At 41.8% G+C, this 21,592-nt stretch overlaps 1 protein-coding gene across 4 annotated transcripts in view; it reads left to right on the forward strand.

The window, feature by feature from the left end:
- Nucleotides 1-21,438, forward strand: part of LOC123766450 (uncharacterized) — a 42,576-nt gene extending 21,138 nt beyond the window's left edge. For 3 of the 4 annotated variants that reach the window (XM_069308223.1, XM_069308225.1, XM_069308224.1), the window contains exons 8-23: nucleotides 1,855-3,229; nucleotides 3,346-3,630; nucleotides 4,018-4,230; nucleotides 5,140-5,270; nucleotides 6,145-6,270; nucleotides 7,157-7,336; nucleotides 9,114-9,293; nucleotides 9,664-9,874; nucleotides 10,665-10,832; nucleotides 11,779-11,943; nucleotides 13,572-13,760; nucleotides 15,452-15,563; nucleotides 16,343-16,476; nucleotides 18,415-18,590; nucleotides 19,422-19,624; nucleotides 20,101-21,438. In XM_069308223.1, coding sequence (XP_069164324.1) covers nucleotides 1,855-3,229; nucleotides 3,346-3,630; nucleotides 4,018-4,230; nucleotides 5,140-5,270; nucleotides 6,145-6,270; nucleotides 7,157-7,336; nucleotides 9,114-9,293; nucleotides 9,664-9,874; nucleotides 10,665-10,832; nucleotides 11,779-11,943; nucleotides 13,572-13,760; nucleotides 15,452-15,563; nucleotides 16,343-16,476; nucleotides 18,415-18,590; nucleotides 19,422-19,624; nucleotides 20,101-20,315 — 4,063 coding nt within the window. In that variant the 3' untranslated portion in view covers nucleotides 20,316-21,438. The remainder of the gene's footprint in view (nucleotides 1-1,854; nucleotides 3,230-3,345; nucleotides 3,631-4,017; nucleotides 4,231-5,139; nucleotides 5,271-6,144; nucleotides 6,271-7,156; nucleotides 7,337-9,113; nucleotides 9,294-9,663; nucleotides 9,875-10,664; nucleotides 10,833-11,778; nucleotides 11,944-13,571; nucleotides 13,761-15,451; nucleotides 15,564-16,342; nucleotides 16,477-18,414; nucleotides 18,591-19,421; nucleotides 19,625-20,100) is intronic. The other variant, XM_069308226.1, reaches the window with a different exon arrangement.
- The last annotated feature ends 154 nt before the right edge of the window (nucleotides 21,439-21,592 follow it).

Here is a 21,592-nt window from a genome sequence, read left to right on the forward strand (position 1 = left end):
TGCCCAACCACTAGGACGGTCGGGAACTGAACGCCGACCTGCATGACGGGAGGCCGTCGCTCTATACCGTCCAGCCCAAGTGGTTGGGCAGGGAGACACTGCTCCGTCCTTCCTTCTCCTCACACAAGCAAACCTTGCAGGTTTTCTCCGACTAATTACTGGCAACGTTATGAACGCTCCTACGGAGAAACTTACTACAATGCCGTAGTTACACACGCAGATCACACTAACGTGATGCATCAAATCCTTGTGGATTTGTTCAATTGATGCATCACGTTAGTGTGATCTGTGTGTGTAATGATGTTAGGGCGAAGAGGGAGAACGGCCTATTGACATAGCTCGGGTGCAGGGGGGAGTTGTGTAAAATCCTGGCTTGTGCCTCGGAGAGGCTGCAGGATCCAGTAAGTTCAGTAGAACTTCGGTTTCAACTCTTTTACCCTGTCGTAGCTCAGTCGATTAAGGCAGTGTCTGGGATGCTCCCGGACGCAGGTACGAATCCTCGTCACGGCCCTTGTGGATTTGTTCAATGCCGTAATGCTTGGATCAAGGTGAAGGACAGACCCAGTATATGGGGGCCTGACGGCTGAGTGGGCAGCGCTGGGCATTCGTAGTCCTAAGGTTCCGGATTCGATCCCCGGCGGAGGCGGAAGCAAATGGGCAGTTTCTTTCATCCTGATGTTCCTGTTCACCTAGCGGTATATAGGTGCCTGGTAGTTAGACAGCTGCTACGGGCTGCTTCCTTTGGATGTGTAACAAAAAGGAGGCCTAGTCGAGGACCGGGCCGCAGGGACGCTAAGCCCCGGAATCATCTCAAGATAACCTCAAGATATGTTTAATTGTATTAGAAACCAAATTTTCGGATGTACCCTACACCCTTTCACTAAAAACTGTACACAGCACCTTGAGGAAGGATGTAGGTTATATACGAAAATTTGGTTTCTAATACACTTACACATATATTGGGTCTTTCCATCACCTTCAACTTTCCTATTATAATGCAAGCGATGAGTCACAATAACGTGGCTGAAGAATGTGGACCAGACCACACACTAGAAGGTGAAGGGACGACGACGTTTCGCTCCGTCCTGGACCATTCTCAAGTCTCAAAATCGACTTGAGAATGGTCCAGGACGGACCGAAACGTCGTCGTCCCTTCACCTTCTAGTGTGTGGTCTGGTTAACTTCCTATCATAATAATCCGAACACGATTTCTATTCTAATTTTAATTTTTTTTTTAAATTTTGCCCCGAGGGGCGAGTTTATTGGGCAGCGCCACTCATCTTGTGAGTGGACACACCACCATAGCAGCATGTACAACACTCCCCAATAGGAAGAAAACCCGCTGGGTTGTTCATTAATTCACACGCCACAGGATCGTGCAGGTCTGGCCTTTGCCAAAGCTGAGAATATTAGTTCAGATTATTACATTGCACTAATTTGCAATGCTATTTACATTACTTCTTTGCGGGATCAATAAATTAGGTGATTTCGCCTCATCACAAATTCAATGCAAGCTGAGAAAAATAGTAAAATAATGATATTCAGTAACACAAAAGGGACAAAATTTGACATTATTCCAGAACACATTTAGCTACAGAAATATATTTATACCGACTTTTCCCTTAAATTAAAGGCCGTAATTAATCATAATTTACTCATATGAGTATTTCAAATGATGGTATTTGTGTTCTGATATTTTTTGTTATAATGTCAAATTTTGTCCCTTTTGTGTTATTGAATATAATTTTGTACTTTGTAATAAACATTAAATGAATGATATCATTAAATATTATTTAAAGAGGTGTATAATAACTGATTATAAGGCTTAATGTATATATGATGTGTATACCACAGAGTCTCAGATGAGAGCGCCGCCAGCACAGAGCCGGACCAGAAGGGTCAGTCATCTGATGTGGCAGCTGATGAGAGAAGCGTCGTTCAGGAGGACGAAGTCGACCACTCAGATGACACGCCTATCATCAATGTGTCACTCTGGGAGAACAAGCACCAATCAGATCCCTTACAACCACCACACCACGACTCAACCAAAACCGCAAAGCACAAAGTTGCTCCAAGAATCGTGCAAGTCAAAATAAAGAAGACAGTTGTTAGTACTGAGAGTGTGCCCCTTCACAACGACAGTACAGACAGCAAAGGCTTTGGTAGTGGACAACTTTTAAATGGGGACGAAGTTGACTTGGAGGGAAGTGAAAGCCATACTCTTGACATATCAGATACTATTTCAATCAATTCAGAACTGAGCCCAGACACCATGATGACAAGTACTCCAAGAGGCAGGTCCGCCAGCGTCCAGAACCTTGACCTGCCTCGCACCAGCGACAAGGCGTCCGAGAGAAACAAACTGCATAAAGGCGGCTTTAAAATGAGTGCGAGTAACTTTAGGGCGTCATTACGCTCCAGTATCAGAAAGCTGAATCATAATAGTTCTTTAGATTCAAAAGATCTACAAAATAAGCCTTCTTTGAGATCCAAGACAAGTGATGCCTCATCTACTGATAATGGAGAGTCAGGTAATTACAGTCAATGCAAAGATGGTCAAGATTCACCCACGAGAGAAAAAGAAAATCTGGATAAAAACTCATCTCAAATAACAAAAGAAAATGTAAATAATAATCTAGACCGCGAGAGGTCAAGGAGTACATTAAGCGTCACATCCTTCTCTAAGATCAATTTTGGCATACGAAAGTCATCACAAAAAGCTACAGAAATATTCAGAAGAATTGGAAGCAAACGCGATAAAAAGTGTGTGAGTGAGACATCCACTCCTGAGCTTCGAAGACAGCAGTTGCCAAGTGATAATATATCAATATCAAGTTTCCAGATGGAGAGTGTCCATGAAGGGGATCACACTAACGGCTCACTCACGCCAGATAACACCATTAATACTGACCAATCACAGCTACACACTAAGGACGCTGCTGCACACGGCTCTCCAATGATTACTTGTTACATGAGAAAGTCTTTTAAAAAAAAGTTTTCCACACCAAGAACTTTAAGAGCATTCAGAAGTTTGAGAGACAAAGGAAATACTAAGAAACAGAGCGACCCCAAATACAACAGAGAAGGCTATACAACCGATAAACTTGATGAAAGTGACAAGTCCTTGGAAGCCCCACTAAATCCTCCAGAAATACAGACTTATCTGTCAGGCATTGGCAAAGGTCACCTCAAGGCTGAACGTCTGGCGCACGTCAGCGTCCCAGTTAAGGTAAGGAAGGAAAGATCCATTGGTTCCTATTGGTATTATACATTACATTTGAATATCTCTTTAATACTTCAGGTTACATACACTTTTCTTTTAAACATTATAATTTCATTTTTAAGAGTCTAATAGGTACATGGAGAAAGGAAGGCTGGTTGCCTCTGATTCTTAACCAAGATAAAGACAACTCAGTTCAGGGTCAGAAGAAGAAGAAGTCTAACAAGGTGGATGGGAACGGTACATCGAAGACGGTCAAGAAGGAGGCTAGAATGGCTTGTAAGATTCACATCCGCCTGACACTACTCCCGCCGGACTCTGACCTCACCACCACCAGCTATGACACCTACAGTGCCACTCTTCGCAAGCTGATTGATGTGCACGTCCAAACCCTGGTAAGGGAACCCTTGGTAAGTCCAAACCCTAGTAATCCAAACTGGTATGTCCAATCCCTGGTATGTCTAATCCTTGGTATGTCCAAACCCTGGTATGTCCAATCCCTGGTATGTCCAAACCCTGGTATGTCCAAAGCCTGGTATGCCCAAACCCTGGTAAATCCTGTGTAGTAGAACAAGATTGCCTAGAGACCAAGCAATCATCGTAACGAAGGAGTTCTTAGTGAGATAAAGACACGGAGAATATAAACAGATATATACATAATTATTTATGGTTTCTGAGCTTTCTTGAAGACCAGTAACTTCATACAATGCACATATATACGACGTTGACGAAATGATAATTTGTACCCGCTTAACAGCACCCTTCCTCTCCCATATAGCATGATATTCCCTTTACAGGACACGTTGGACCAATATAAGGGTAGTGTAGGAGTGGTGGGAGATGTTCTCCTGCAGCAACTGGTGTTCTTCTCCCGGGTGTCTGAGCCACACCGGACACTGGCCAGATGGCTGGTGATGGTCGAGATCAAGCCCTCGGACCCCGGCCTCCTGCTGCCTCTCCTCCAAGCCATTAGGACTCACCTGGAGGCTGGCCTCTACCTCACCACACAGGTACACCATCACCAAATGTTATCTTTTATCTAAATTCTAAAAGTCAAATTTGATCAGGCTTTGTTGCATTTCCTCATTGCTTCATGCAACATTTTGCCAAACCGTCTAACATGGGAGTAATATGCTTTTAGCGAAGAGTTATGTGCTTCAAATTTTATAGTACATTGCTACACCTTGGATTATGCATTACACTTCATAACGATATAGTTCATTTAATTTTCTTAAAAATTAAGTTAATTTCATGTTCTTAAAAAAACTTTTTCTGCCTCCCTATGGGCTGAGGAGGCGCACATGATGTACAAACGACATTTTTCCTCTTTTTGAAAGTTTCCAGTTTATTGAAAACTTTAGTGCTGTATTGGATCAATAGTATCTGTTAATTCAATTTATCTATCCTATTACATCCGAAGCACAGCGATGCCTTAAAATAGTTCCAGGTTCTCAGTTTAGAAAGAATATCGACAGACAGCAGTGTTATTCTGGGCAGACAATTTTAATTCAAAATAGGCCGTTGCTATGTTTATAAAAACTGTTGCATGCACATCATTCCTGCTGCTAACAATATGTCTTCTTGCTAAAAAGTTGGTGACGAACTTCATTTATATTCTGCTATCATACACACACATTGGTACGCCATAGGCACATGAGAATAGAGGAAACTGGTCGTTGTTGTTGTTGTTTAAGATTCAGCTACTAGGAACTAAAAGTTCCAAGTAGCACGGGCTATGGTGAGCCCGTGATGGACTTACCTGGCACAGGAACGGGGCTGAAAACTGAAAAAAACTGGTCATGCAGAACAGCTCCTTTTATACCCACCCAAACTCCTAAGTGAGTCTCACCTACTCTTGAAACACTCCAACGATCCCACGTCGATTGTGTTACCCGGTAATTTGTTCCATAACTCTGTAGAAACGTCAGCTGGGGAGCGCCCTCTCCAGGTGGGTGCGGAAGGCGCTCTTGGAGGAGTTTGAGATGCTCCACTCATCCTTTCCAAGCACCTGTAGCCTCATAGAACTGCCAAGGCTGGAAAATTTCCTCAGGTAAGTGCAGTAGTCATCTCAAACGTTTATCTTCAAATTTGTGATAACATTCTTCATTAGCCATCATTAAAGACATGAAAATTATGCAGTAATATGTTGTTTCTGCAATTTAAGCAATTAATATTAATTTTCAGTAGATTACAATACCTTCCATAGGCTAGATTAGACGTCATAAAGTGTTGCATTTTAAACCACTGTCATTACTGATAAATCTTGGATAGACAAGTACACAAAGACCTCTCTCCGGGTTCTTGTCTGACCTCTTATTGGCACTGTGCCCCTCATGCTGAGTTTACTGTGCACCTCATATTCATCCAACCCGTCATCCTAATACAACGTCGCATTTTGACGTATACTCTACTTAAGGCCAAAAATGGTCGTACTAGAAAATGGTCGCGGCTCACGAAATTGACAAACTGACCCGTTTTCTGTTTTGGGTCCTTTGGTAGGTTAGGATAAGTGCACTTTAGTACGACAGTTTCTTGACGTTGGGAAACTTTAGGAGGACGGTGATAGCTTATGAAGCACCTCATATTCATCAGATGTGAGTGGTAGTTTATGAACCACATATTCATAGTGTGAGTGGTAGTTTATGAACCACATATTCATAGTGTGAGTGGTAGTTTATCGTGACTCTCATATTCATCCTGTGAATGGTAGATTACTGTGTACCTCATACTTATCCTGTGAGTTGTAGTTCATTGTATAAATACAAGTAAGAAACTACGCCAGCAGTTTTTTTTCTAAAATGAAGAAAGGTATTTATAGATTGTGAGTGAAGGTGGTGGTGTTGGGTGGGCTTTACACACAGGTGCTTCAATTACGGGCTATTCATGCCCGTGCTTGAGTGGCTTAATCTTTATCAATCAATCAGGTGCTTCAACACCGTGGAGAACTGCTACGAGCTGCGGGTGCTGTTCGAGCGAGAGATGGTTCAGCTAGGCTTGCCCTCCCTCACCGACCAGCTGCACGGCGCCCTGTCCAAACACGTCGAGACCTGGTCAGTTCATTAGAAAAACAAACTAATTAAGTTACGAAAAAAGTTACTAATTACGGTTACTCAGTAGACAAAATATTTAAGTTGTTGTGAGACAGGAGCAAGTACTGTATACCATTTGGTGTTTAAGGCTCATGCTCTGTGATGATATGGAAAACTGGTTTACCGAGAATTATATAAACTATATATAAATGTAGTATATTCCCTTGTAAATTGATGTAAATGCGATCTTTGTGTTATATATTATTTAATAAAGAACCAAAAAATTACGCATAGCGTCAGTCGTCTTAATGTTATGCTTAATTTCGAATGCAAAATATCTCTTCCAACATATACAGTATATATATATTTTATAATTACAGCCATATAAACATGTGAAAGCTAGTGTAATATATATCTAAATGTACACGACTTCTGGGATTTGATGGTTAACAATTATATCATTCACGGTTATCATGATCTTAGGAATATCAAATTAGAACTTTATTACCTTAACACTGGAAACCTCATTAAATTTCATCAGTGTAATATTATTATAAATTGAGAGCATATTAGAAACCTTTAATTTAAGGTAGACATAATTATATTAGGAAACTCAAATTGAACCTAGATAGCATATAGAAACCTTAAATTAAACCGTGATGGTAATTTAAGAACTAACTTAAAATTATAGATAGTAGATTATAAATCTATTAATTAAACAATTTAAAGGTTAACTTATTAAGACTACTCATAGCGCAGTTGATAGAGCTTCGGGCCTCACACGCCACACGCGTGGGGTCCAGGGTTCGAGTCTGCTAGAGCCCAGGTGAATGTAAATGTTTAAATTAAAGTTTGAGACACGTTAGGAGCGCGAGGTTAATATGAACAATGTGTGTATGTGTGTCAGGGTTGAGGCCCTGAACAAGGAGAAGGTGAAGAGGGATAGTGACGCCAGCTTGGTGCCCAGCCAGGCACCAGGAGCCTTCATGGAGTGGCGGGACGCCCAGCGCAGAGCCACCATCCTCACCAAGCCTATTCTAAACTTTCTCACCATCTCCTTTCACACGTATCAACCAATTTTCATGATGTGAGTTACATTACTTGTTTGTTGCTCCGGCTTACTATTCAAACTGTAATGGCGTTTTGTTGCATGCTTTTGCTTATTAGTCTGATTTTAATTATTTATTTATTTATTTATATATATACAAGAAGGTACATTGGGATTGTGAGGATACATAGCATAGTAATTACATTCTTGTAAAGCCACTAGTACGCGCAGCGTTTCGGGCAGGTCCTTAATCTAAGAAAATTTTTAGTAGGTAAATACTTGCAAAATTTATAAAAATGATAACAGTTACATAGCAAGAAAAAAAAATAAAAGATGAGAGAAAATTGTAGGTATATTAAAGCACATAGGTAGCTCAGATTGATTGCAATGACAGCTTGAATGGTAGTTTAACAAAAATTTGTTTAAAATGAATTTGTTTTATTTGTTTTTTATTTGTTTAAAATGAAATATGTGGGATAAAAAAATTGTGTTTAATGTAATCCCACATAGTTAAGAAAAAGTACTGTCACAGTATGCATCCTGGGATACTTAACTTACTTCTGATAGAGAACACTGATGGTCAGGTGTGTAGAGGCAACAAGTGGGTACAGGTGTGTAGAGGCAACAAGTGGGTACAGGTGTGTAGAGGCAACAAGTGGGTACAGGTGTGTAGGGTCAACAAGTGGGTACAGGTGTGTAGGGGCAACAAGTGGGTACAGGTGTGTAGAGGCAACAAGTGGGTACAGGTGTGTAGGGGCAACAAGTGGGTACAGGTGTGTAGAGGCAACAAGTGGGTACAGGTGTGTAGAGGCAACAAGTGGGTACAGGTGTGTAGGGGGCAACAAGTGGGTACAGGTGTGTAGGGGCAACAAGTGGGTACAGGTGTGTAGGGGGCAACAAGTGGGTACAGGTGTGTAGAGGCAACAAGTGGGTACAGGTGTGTAGGGGGCAACAAGTGGGTACAGGTGTGTAGGGGCAACAAGTGGGTACAGGTGTGTAGGGGGCAACAAGTGGGTACAGGTGTGTAGGGGCAACAAGTGGGTACAGGTGTGTAGGGGGCAACATGTGGGTACAGGTGTGTAGGGGCAACAAGTGGGTACAGGTGTGTAGGGGGCAACAAGTGGGTACAGGTGTGTAGGGGCAACAAGTGGGTACAGGTGTGTAGGGGGCAACAAGTGGGTACAGGTGTGTAGGGGCAACAAGTGGGTACAGGTGTGTAGGGGGCAACAAGTGGGTACAGGTGTGTAGGGGCAACAAGTAGGTACAGGTGTTGCAGTCAGTGGTACTCTTGAGATGTTACAGGTCATCCCTTAATAGTAGAGGCAATAATTACCTTTGTCTTTGATTTTGCAATGTGTGTATTCCAGTGTTGTATATTGGATTGTTTCCTGCAATATTATGGTTATTATATATAGAATGCACAGGCATTCTATATATTTATGGCGATTTTACTTAAAACCATTGTTCCCCGCTTTCATAATCTCAGTAAGATGCTCGTACACATCTCTAGCTCTCCTTAACATCAACGAATTCTGTGCTAACCTTAGAAAGTGTCTATTTTCTCCCTATAATTTGTCTAACTTTTGTATCTTTCGCTTCACCTAACAACTTCACCATCGGGCACAGGAATGTTTATGAAATATTTAAAAAATAATCACACATTTGTAAGTATATTTAGGCTATCTTTGTTATATTTCTTCATTGTATTGCATTGTTTTATCACATTAATACTCCTCTCCTCCCGCCACTTCCTACATGTAAATATGGATGTATACGAGAAATATAATGAGGTGATGCTTATTTACTGGAATGTCAGAGAGTTGTCTGTGGATTACCTGTACCTGGTGATGCCCAAGATGCTGACAGCAGCCCTTCATCTGCTGCTCCCACTCCTGGCCTATGATGTGCACGGGGCCAGTCAAGTCCCACCGGAGGTGACGCCCTCTGCTGCCCAGGCTGCCTGGGTCCTCACTACAAACCTCAGTCAAATCAATATGTATGTAATTTGGAATAATTAGTGTAATATTTAGACTTATTAGTGAACTATGGACTGATTTCTGTATTTAATATCAACATAATTATGTACTGTTTAGTAATTGACATTTAGCGATAGAATGCCACATGGTAACTTCTATAGACATTAATCAAAGGATATATATATATACAAACCAAGAGATGTACCCAACTTCTCTGTGTATATATATAGTAAAAGTTTACTCTAACCCTGGACTATGTTCAGGACTATAGTACACTTATTTGTTGTTAGTCAGTAAGCTACTGTGGTGTACACCTCTCATTACCCTTAAGCCCGACCCAAAACCATACAGTAATCAAATAAATTATCAGATGATTATTTTTGTCCCTAGGATTGGGATTGAGAGTCGTCTTCCACAACACTTGATACCCCAAGAGTACCGGGATGCTTTTTCCACCACCCTTCTACACTGGCTGGTATTTAGCAAGCTCCTGGCACTAGAAGAAGTCGACAGAGATATTCAGAAAGATGAGTTTGTGGCTGTTGATGACATGGAGGGATACAGCCAATCAGCTGTTGGCTGTGCAGACCTTTTGAAGGCGGTGAGTTCCTTGAATTGTCTGATGGTAATGATGAGGAGAGAGCACTAAGCCAGTGTGACTATACATGATATGGGAGGGAAGGGATATGAGGAAAAGGAGCTGGGATAGGATCGAGGAAAGAAACAGTATCCAACCACTTGGCCCATCGAGGATTGAACGCCGACCCTGTATCGTACAAACCGATCTCTGTACCGATTAGTTCATGTGATCAGTTTTAATGATCTGAAGAAAGCAAGTTTAACAACATTTAGCTTGACAGCCACGGTTTCTAATGTTCGCGTCGGGACTGTACGTGATTTGTGAAGGGTCCTCGTTCAATTCAAGTTCAAGTATGTTTATTGAGATAAGAAAGAAATACATCTCAAAGGGATAGAGTAGCTTAGGCTATTTCTACCCCCCCCCCCCTGTGGGTCCTCGTTATTTGTGTTTGTATCAGTGGGAGTTGCTGCCAGAACACTTCTGGGTAGTTACACTGTGTTAGCCTATATGTCATGGTCACAGTTATGCAGCATGTTGTCACTCTACATACGGCCTTCGGGGAAGCTACCAGGCGACAAGTAGCCTGGTAGTTTTCGTTCAGGTAATTTTGTAATAATTATTTGTATATTAGGCTCTGAATAACCAACATAATTCCAGCTACTGCCTTTAGCCGAATGCTATCAACTAAACAATCAATTATATTATCGAATATGCTCTTCCTTATTTTTAGACTTTAAAATATACCCAAATTGTTGTTGCAAGTTTCAAGTCATTTGGTGCATGATAAGGGATTACTAAGGACGTGTTGCAGCTGATGGAGCGGGTGCGTGAGGTGAGGTGGCCAGGTGACACGGGGCCCAGTGGCGCCACCCTCACCAAGGTCAGCCAACAGGTCATGGATCTGGCCGCTGAGTACACTAACAAGGTCACGCACCACTACACTGGCCGTCAGGGGAACTCGGGCACCATCTCCAAGCAGGTGAGGCACTTTGTCTCGTTAGTTACAGTAGGTCGTCTCAGAAATATTGGCGAAAACTTTAAGCAAGGCGCCGGCGCCCTGTCCCCGTCGAGGCTGCTGACGATGGCGGCCCTCAGGTAGACTCTTCATGTCCACAATAGTTCAGTAGCTCAGGTACATTGCAACTTTAATTTAATTTAAATAAAATTTAAATAAAATACTTATTAATTTTAGTTTTTAAATATTTATTTGAAGGTCATTAGATAGTTATCTTAACCTATCAGAGAGCGTTAAGACAGTATAACTATATAGCACTTGTTAGGTATATGAGAACAGACTGGAATATGAGGAGCTCTTGATACTGGTTATGGCTCAAAAGGGCCACCACTTACGGGCTATTCATGCCCGTGCTACCTCTTGGGTGGCTTAATCTTCATCATCATCATCATCACCATCATCATCATCATCATCATCATCATCAGTGCCCAGCCACTGAGATCATCTTGCCGAGCCCCGCAAGAAGGGAGGCTGGGGGCGCTGCACCAACCAGTCTAACACAGTCAGCGGAGATGCCATCAGTGCAGTCTCACCATTAATGACATTCTGTACACTTCCAGCACTGAGTTTAACAAACTCATCAATAACAAGTCCATTATCATCATCGGTTAAGTTTACAGCAATATAGAACTGTGTGATGTTAATTCTTCAGCATAAAATTAACCCATTTTTAAAATCAAATTTAAAGAGAATATGATATACAATGAGGAAATATCGAGGCCAAACTATAATGGGATAAAACTCGCGTCCTGGATCCGCAGGGACGAGAGTTCTATCCTCTGGTGTATTGCCTAAATATATTCTCCTAGATACATTACGTTATTGTGATACCGTTGTGCATAATATACAACTGTTGACCTCTGTCAAGGTGACGGCGATTACAGGCTTTATGTTGCATAATTGTTGTTAGGTGTGTGTAGTGGTGAGGAATGTGGAGCACGTGTGTAACGAGGTGAGAAAACACCTGCTACACCTGGCCACCATGGCTCAAGATGAGGTGGCACAGCAGCTGCAGGAACACACAAGACACCTTCAGGAGCACATTGACTATGCTGCCGAGGTCCTCCTGCAGCGGGTGAGCAACACTCTTTTATGTATATATTCAAGGCTTGAAATTGAAATAGTTTCTGCATCTGGAACTCCCAAGTGTTCAAGACATATTATAATAGTTTTATTACTAATGTGTTCTTGGTGTTCAAGTGTTGAACATGAACAATAACAAGTGTTGTGGCTGCATTTCCTGAATTACGAATGTTTCTGTTCAATAGTTTTGCAGAGAGTATAATGTTATTTATTATAATTTCATATATTTTTTCCATATTACATCTTGGCTTTGAGACCACAATACAATTTACAGGTTCCGTGCCAGACAATTATGCGTAGTGAGAATATCCAGGTAATAAACTGACTACAAAACACACGATATATATATATATATATATATATATATATATATATATATATATATATATATATATATATATATATATATGTCGTACCTAGTAGCCAGAACGCACTTCTCAGCCTACTATGCAAGGCCCGATTTGCCTAATAAGCCAAGTTTTCATGAATTAATTGTTTTTCGACTACCTAACCTACCTAACCTAACCTAACCTAACTTTTTCGGCTACCTAACCAAACCTAACCTATAAAGATAGGTTAGGTTAGGTTAGGTAGGGTTGGTTAGGTTCGGTCATATATCTACGTTAATTTTAACTCCAATAAAAAAAAATTGACCTCATACATAATGAAATGGGTTGATTTATCATTTCATAAGAAAAAAATTAGAGAAAATATATTAATTCAGGAAAACTTGGCTTATTAGGCAAATCGGGCCTTGAATAGTAGGCCAAAAAGTGAGTTCTGGCTACTAGGTACGACATATATATATATATATATATATATATATATATATATATATATATATATATATATATATATATATATATATATATATATATATGGTTTTTTTCCTTCATACTTAAACTATATATAACTTTAACTCTTTGTAAATAAAATAAAAATAAAATAACTTTAAATAAAATAATGCCTTGAGTGGTGCGGAGTGTACTCCACTATCAAGCTTGGGATATGGGCTATTTCTTATTTGTTTTGGCTTTTCACAAGTATGAAAAATACTTTGTGTTGGTACGCGTTTAACTGCCAGGCGGTAACCGTTATTATATTATATTATATTATATTATATTATATTATATTATATTATATTATATTATATAGGAGGGGTACCACCTCTAGTGCAATTGTAGGGACCCATGGCCTCGGAGAAGGGAAGACAGAACATTCAGAGAAAAACTTGCCATTCAACTTTGAATACGTATGAGTGCTCTTACCGCCCCTTTTGTATTATATTCTTGCCCGAAACGCTGTGCGTATTAGTAACTTTAGACATAGTATGTACTAGCTCTATCTAGAAAACCAACATGTTGTTTGTAACTCATCTTGTATGTACATTTACTTAAATAAACATTAATTATTATTTATTATTGTTATTATTGCGACCGGGCAGAGGCTGGGAGTCATGTTCTGCCTGACTGACTTACTTGGCTGTTTACACCAAATAGGTTTAACGCTTCAGAAGCCTAGTTAACTATATGGCTGAAAATGTTCCAATTTGCTGAGAAAGAAGAGCGTCTAGTACTAGGCAAGAGAGTATTCAATGTCATTCTCTTCCCCCTTTAACAGTGTCTGCCACAGCTGGAGCAGATATTGACACAGGCTGTGAGTCAAGGAAGTTCTACATTCATAATTAAAGAGCTAGAGGTTGCTATGGAACCCGTGGAGGACCGGCTGTACTTCGCAGAGCCCCTTCTGCACCAGATGTGGCTCCGGCTCTTCCAGCACGCAACTCTCCTCATGAGCAACTATATCCAGGTCTGCTAATATCCGCTGTTTTAGTCACTATAATCATACATTAATGGTGAGAATACATTATCCAAGATTATTACAACTAATTATGATAGGAATTTACTTTCTTTATACTCAGCATATATTATATATTCAGGGCGTTAATTCAGCCCGTCCTCGTAAGGTTTCCGAACGTCAAGAAACTGTCGTACTAAAGTGCCCTTATCCTAACCTACCAGAGGACCCAAAACAGAAAACGGGACAGTATGTCAATTTTGCGAGCCGCTACCATTTTCTAGTTCGACCATTTTTGGCCTTAGGTAGAGTATACGTCAAAATGTGACGTTCTATTAGGAGGACGGGTTGAACACTTAAAGGGGTTTTTTGCTAAAAATTATTAAGTCTGAACATCAGAGCATATACGAGTACCGCCATGTCTTCAGCCCCGTTATTGTGACTCATCGTCTACATGGGGTTAGTTTATTGTGCACCCCCATACTCCTGTGAGCGGTAGTTTATTGTGAACCCTATACTCATCCTGTGAGCGGTAGTTTATTGTGCACCCCATACTCATCCTGTGAGCGGTAGTTTATTGTGCACCCCATACTCATCCTGTGAGCGGTAGTTTATTGTGCACCCCATACTCATCCTGTGAGTGGTAGTTTATTGTGCACCCCATACTCATCCTGTGAGTATGGAGTACTCATGTCTATTATGTTACTTGGTAAACTGTTCTACAACTCAACAACTGTTTCCAAACCCGTATTTACCCAGGTCTTTCCTAAATAGCTTATCCAACTTATATTCATTCTTTAGTGTTTTATTTTGTGTTGATAAATTTAATACCTGATTAATATCCCTCTAGTTATGCCCACTCACCCACTTACTCATGCCTATTCCCTTAACCCCTAACTCTTCGTCTTTCTAGAGAATGTAAATCAAGTTTTTTCAGTCTATGTTCATAACGGAAGGTATCTGATTTATGGGGTTAATTTTGTCATCCTTAGCTGAACGCGTTCAAATGAAGTTATATCCATTCCATAGTATGGCGACCACAATTGAACTACATAATCTAGATGGGGCCTAACAAGAGCAAGATTAGGTATTTTTGGGTTAGCGTTTCTACAGATAATCCCAGCATCCTATTTGCCTTACTTTGAACATTTATGTATTTGATTTTTTGGCTTTAAATTGTTAATGAATATGACCATGTACTAATTGCTGTCCATGTACTGTAATTACCTAAGTGTGATTATCTAAGTTTAATTACAAGATAAGAACTACGCTCGTGGTGTCCCGTCTTCCTAGTACTCTTTGTCATATAACGCTTTGAAACTACTGACGGTCTTGGCCTCCACCACCTTCTCACCTAACTTGTTCCAACTGTCTACCACTCTGTTTGCGAAAATGAATTTTCAGATATTTCTTCGGCATCTTTGTTTAGTTAGTTTAAATCTATGACCTCTTGTTCTTGAAGTTCCAGATCTTAGGAAATCTTCCCTATCGATTTTATAAATTCGTGTGTGTGTGTGTGTGTGTGTGTGTGTGTGTGTGTGTGTGTGTGTGTGTGTGTGTGTGTGTGTGGCAATGCTAGGCTTCCTCCTTACTCCTCCAGTGCTTAATGTTGTGGTCTGGAGCTCATTACACCAAACATTAATATCAATAGCGGTAAATTCACGACGAGCTTTGAGGAATGTTGATGATACGTATTGGTTTAGGGTAACTGGAGGGAGGACCTTCGGCGGCTGAGGTCGGTGTTGGCTGAGACACACACCTTCCTCACCAACCAGGAGGGCGTCGGCCTCCAGCTCCACCCGGAGGTCAACAAAGGTAAGCCAGTTTCCACACTAACTTGGGGCCAGATTCACGAAGCAGTTACGCAAGCACTTACGACCCTGTCAATATTTTCTCAGTCTTTGGCGGCTTTGTTTACAATTATTAAACGGTTAATGAGCTCCGAAGCACCAGGAGGCTGTTTATAACAATAACAACAGTTGATTGGCAAGTTTTCATGCTTGCAAATTCTTTAATAAATGTAACCAAAGCCGTCAAAGATTGAGGAAAGATGTACACGTTTGTATGTACTTGCGTAACTGTTTCGTGAATCCGGGTCCTGGAGGCTATCGTTAGTGCTGTTTTAATTCTGTTTTCAGCAATCGTTTTCAATCAACGGGAACGTTCTTAGCGTCACTTGTCAGCAGCGTGACACTCCCTACTATTTATTCCCATAACACAACAACATTGAGCAAACTACAGAAGGCTTATTAACCCCTACGACGCAACTCCTATTTATAACCAACCAAACTGAAACAATCAAGTGATCTATCGTCTATCATATTACACAGTAATCTATTCCACAAATTAACACACCTGTCTCGAAACCAATCACAGATCTTTATAATTGTCAGTGAGGACAATAACGTAGCTCCCTGTATGGAGGATTATCTGCCTTTTTTCCTACTGGTATGAGGCTTACCATTGCCCCACAGGGTGCACACAGCACCGCTCCTGTGCCAGGTAAGTCTACTACGGGCTCACCATAGCCCGTGCTGCTTGGAACTTGTTCCGAGTAGCTGAATCTGTAACAACAACAACAACATCCCCCACAGAGTTCGAGACCCTGCAGGCGGAGCTCAAGATCCTCGGAGCCACCTCACAAGAATTAATATCACAATTTTACCACGAACGGTATCAAGAACAGCTCCGTGAGGGAGAGAGTGCAGCCCGCACCCTCATTGTTAATGTGAGTACTGTGCCCCCCTCATTGTTAATGTGAGTACTGTGCCCCCCTCATTGTTAATGTGAGTACTGTGGCCCCCTCATTGTTAATGTGAGTACTGTGCCCCCCTCATTGTTAATGTGAGTACTGTGCCCCCCTCATTGTTAATGTGAGTACTGTGCCCCCCTCATTGTTAATGTAAGTACTGTGCCCCCCTCATTGTTAATGTGAGTACTGTGCCCCCCTCATTGTTAATGTGAGTACTGTGCCCCCCTCATTGTTAATGTGAGTACTGTGCCCCCCTCATTGTTAATGTGAGTACTGTGGCCCCCTCATTGTTAATGTGAGTACTGTGCCCCCCTCATTGTTAATGTGAGTACTGTGCCCCCCTCATTGTTAATGTGAGTACTGTGCCCCCCTCATTGTTAATGTGAGTACTGTGCCCCCCTCATTGTTAATGTGAGTACTGTGCCCCCTCATTGTTAATGTGAGTACTGTGGCCCCCTCATTGTTAATGTGAGTACTGTGCCCCCCTCATTGTTAATGTGAGTACTGTGCCCCCCTCATTGTTAATGTGAGTACTGTGCCCCCCTCATTGTTAATGTGAGTACTGTGGCCCCCTCATTGTTAATGTGAGTACTGTGGCCCCCTCATTGTTAATGTGAGTACTGTGGCCCCCCTCATTGTTAATGTTAGTACTGTGGCCCCCTCATTGTTAATGTTAGTACTGTGGCCCCCTCATTGTTAATGTTGTTAATATAGACAGTTCACGGGAGGAACCAGACATGGGAGACGTAATGTAAGTTTTGCGTATCTTGTGTGTACTCACCTAGTTGTGCTTGCGGGGGTGGGGGCGGTGTTGAGCTTTGGCTCTTTGGTCCCGCCTCTCAACTTCTCCCACTTGTGTGTGTGTGTGTGTGTGTGTGTGTGTGTGTGTGTGTGTGTGTGTGTGTGTGTGTGTGTACTCACCTATTTGTACTCACCTATTTGTGCTTGCAGGATCGAGCATTGACTCTTGGATCCCGCCTTTCCAGCTATCGGTTGTTTACAGCAATGACTCCTGTCCCATTTCCCTATCATACCTAGTTTTAAAAGTATGAATAGTATTTGCTTCCACAACCTGTTCCCCAAGTGCATTCCATTTTTCCACTACTCTCACGCTAAAAGAAAACTTCCTAACATCTCTGTGACTCATCTGAGTTTCCAGTTCCCACCCATGTCCCCTCGTTCTGTTATTATTACGTGTGAACATTTCATCTATTTCCACTTTGTCAATTCCCCTGAGTATTTTATATGTCCCTATCATATCTCCTCTCTCCCTTCTTTTCTCTAGTGTCGTAAGGTTCAGTTCCTTCAGCCGCTCTTCATATCCCATCCCTCGTAACTCTGGGACAAGCCTCGTCGCAAACCTCTGAACCTTCTCCAGTTTCTTTATGTGTTTTTTCAGGTGGGGACTCCATGATGGCGCGGCATACTCTAAGACGGGTCTCACGTAGGCAGTGTAAAGCGCCCTAAAAGCCTCCTCATTTAGGTTTCTGAATGAAGTTCTAATTTTCGCCAGTGTAGAGTACGCTGCTGTCGTTATCCTATTTATATGTGCCTCAGGAGTTAGATTGGGTGTCACATCCACTCCCAGGTCTCTTTCTCGAATCGTTACAGGTAGGCTGTTCCCTCAAGATCTGTGTGACGTCTGTGTGTGTGTGTGTGCGCGCGCTCGTGTGCGTAGTCTGTATTTAATACCAATCACCCACTTGGACTGATTGGTGCAGCGGCCTTGCTTGTTGCAGGGTCAGTGTTCGATCCCCGATGGTCCAAATGATTGGACCATTCCTTCACCCCATCCACATACCCATGTTTCTTGTCCCTCGTATCCTTTCTCATTGCCATATAGTGATAGCGGCTTGGCACTTGCTCCTCATAATGACTTCACTGAGCTAGTGGGCTCTCTACCCTGCCCAACAGGCGGCGCTGACGGAGGTCGGGCTGCGGGTGCACGTGGTCCAGGCCCCCGGCGGCCAGCCTGGGGGCGCGCTGGTCAAAGTCCGGCTCGAGCCCCAAGAATGGTTCCCGCTCGCTGAACCCTGCAAGACGCATTTGGCCAAGGGCAGCCCGGCCGTCTTTAATGAAATATTTAGATTGTAAGTATTGCAACTATGATATGAGTTTAAATTATAAGTATTGCAACTATGATATGAGTTTAAATTGTAAATATTGCAACTATGATTTGAGTTTAAATTGTAAGTATTGCTACTATGATTTGAGTTTAAATTGTAAGTATTGCAACTATGATTTGAGTTTAAATTGTAAGTATTGCAACTATGATTTGAGTTTAAATGAATGCAAGTATGTCTGTGGTGTTATGTTCTGCGACTTTAAGCGTAAAGTTGACACGTCTATTGGTGTCTTCAGCCACAGTTTTGATGTTCTCTCTTATAAATTCATCCTTTCTGATGTGTATAACTTATAGCAACCTATGTGCGGTACTGAAGACAATAAACAACAGATTCATTACATCGTTAATGTAATCCCAATGAATTGATATTAGAATGATTTTTCAAGACGCGTAACAAAAGCTAAAATATAACAATAATGTTCATTTTGTATATTTTGAATCAAAACCAACTTAGCAAACCTGACCTAACCTAAATTGGCAAATTATTCCTTAAGCAATACGAAGCATAATGAGAGGACGGTGGTGTCTTGTGGAGGTCCAGTAAAGTTTCCGGTCAGACCAAACTGACTATTCTAAGAACAAATCCACAAGGGCCGTGACGAGGATTCGAACCCACGTCTGTGAGCATCCCAGACTCTGTCTCTCTGTGTGACCACTCTAAGGTACCAATCACAGCACCATGCATGGCGACGTGCTGTGGACGCTGTGGGTAACTCTCACACTTGAACAATATAACATTAATTGCAATATTTGTGTATGTAGATGAGTGCGTGTGATATATTAACATGGGTTTTAGTCCGGATGTGATGGAGGACCGCAGCGACGTGGAGCAGGGCGGGGTGCTGACGCTGCAGCTGCGGACTCCTCGCCTCCTGGGCACCAGTATTGTTCACTGCGAGGCTGTCTTGCCTCTTGCTCAAGTGCTTCGCATATCTGAGTCAAATGTCCTCAGTATCCAACACCTCCGTCTGCCTCTCACCAGGCCCTGGAAGCTTACCTGTAAGTTCATGGCTCTGTTTATGTCCCGTCCCGCGCTCCTCTTGCATATGTCACTCACCAGTTCCATTTATTACAACTACATCCCCTCCCATATTGTACCATGTCTCAGTGCGGCTGCAGGAAGTCCCGTCCCACAACTGTTCCTTAACCATTACTGCTACTGAATGAAGGGTGGGAGCTTCCCATAAGTTATTACAGCTAGAGGACTTGTACCTTGAGGACCTTACACCAATATTCTCAATCATTCATACCATCTCCAGCTCGCTCCATCTACCATTCCATTCTCATATTCATCTCTCATTCCATACTCATATTCATCTCCCATTCCATACTCATATTCATCTCCCATTCCATACTCATATTCATCTCCCATTCCATACTCATATTCATCTCCCATTCCATACTCATATTCATCTCCCATCCATACTGACATCCATCAGCTGCCAGCCTCAGCCACAATATGTTTATATCCCCAGCATATAAACCCTTGGAAGCCCTCAAGACCCGTGCCCTGGACAAGTCAGCGGTGGACTTCCTGAAGGTGTTGAGTGAGCGCTGGGAGCCTAAAGAAGCCTCTATCCAAATCCAGGAGTCGCAGAAGCTGCGGGCAACCCTGGCTAGGGCCAGCAACACCAGAAACAGCATTAAGGGAGCCAGAAAACCTCCCCTTAGGAGCACTCTTTCTAAGTAAACCTGAAAATTGCTAATGATCCAGAGCCTCAAGAAAGATGCTTAAGCATATATCAGTCGGAGGACAACTTAGAGAGCCACAGTGATGAGGGCAGAGACCTAATGTCGCATGTCAGACGGTTTTCAACACTATTTGGGGGGAACGGGAGGGGGGGGGAGTTGGTTATAAATTTGGCATTAGTGATAGAACTATTACATTGATTAAACATAATTGGACATCTTAGAGTCGGTTGCGAAGTATTCATGCGGGACGTCTACAAACTTTGTCACTGATGGCTCGTGAGTTTGTAATTAAATCAAAGTATACAGTATAGACTAATCCTTTTGTTCTTGTATTTATATGGAAGGTCGCCATTGTTGATATAATGGTTTAGTTACACTCGAAAAATATAAAATATGAGTAGATATAGGGGTTAGTGCAGTCTACTCAATTGTTTGGTCCTGGGTTTGATTACCGGGCAGGACGAGATGTGTAGCCACGTTTTCTTAAACTCAATGCCTCTGTTCACATTACAGTAAATAGGTGCCTGGAAGTAAGTCAACTGTTGTGGGTCGCATCCTGGGGAAAGTCAGTCGATAGCCTAAGACCCCCGGTAGACTTGACAGGTTTCGTATCCCTGACGTGAAACCGCGTTGACAGTAACACACACACATACACACACGTTAAGTTAAGTGAGAGGCCAAAGAGAGGAGAGGTTAAGAGAGAGGTGGAGGCCAAAACCGTCAGTAGTTTCAAAGCATTATATGACAAAGAGTGCTGGGAAGACGGGACACCACGAGCGTAGCTCTCATCCTGTAACTACACTTAGGTAATTACACACACATACACACAGTATCTGAGAACAGATCAAACACTGAGATGTGAATGCCTTTTAAATGTCCAGGGGTGAATATTCATGCGACCCGTGCCGTCAAGGGCATTAAGTGATATTGAGATAATAATTATTATAATTAACTTAATACTATAGTAATATTACAATATGTATATTTATAATTATTGTTAGTAAATGAGAAATTATAATACACTCGTAACATTTTATGGGATTTAATATTTTGTAAATAAATTTCATATAAATATTTCAGTTCATATGACAATATGTTTAATAAAGTAATTTAAATAATGAGAGGTTGTTTGCATGACTTTGAGAAACAACACCTAACTTCTGTAGTAGGGAAAAAGGTGACTACGATCATGCGCAAGCACCTGTGCCGCACCTGTCCAGGTGAGCACGCACGTCGTAGTCACCTCTTTCCCTACTCACAGGTGAATGTGACCAC

Source organism: Procambarus clarkii, chromosome 62 (genome assembly GCF_040958095.1).
Source record: "Procambarus clarkii isolate CNS0578487 chromosome 62, FALCON_Pclarkii_2.0, whole genome shotgun sequence".
Classification (NCBI taxonomy): domain Eukaryota; kingdom Metazoa; phylum Arthropoda; class Malacostraca; order Decapoda; family Cambaridae; genus Procambarus; species Procambarus clarkii.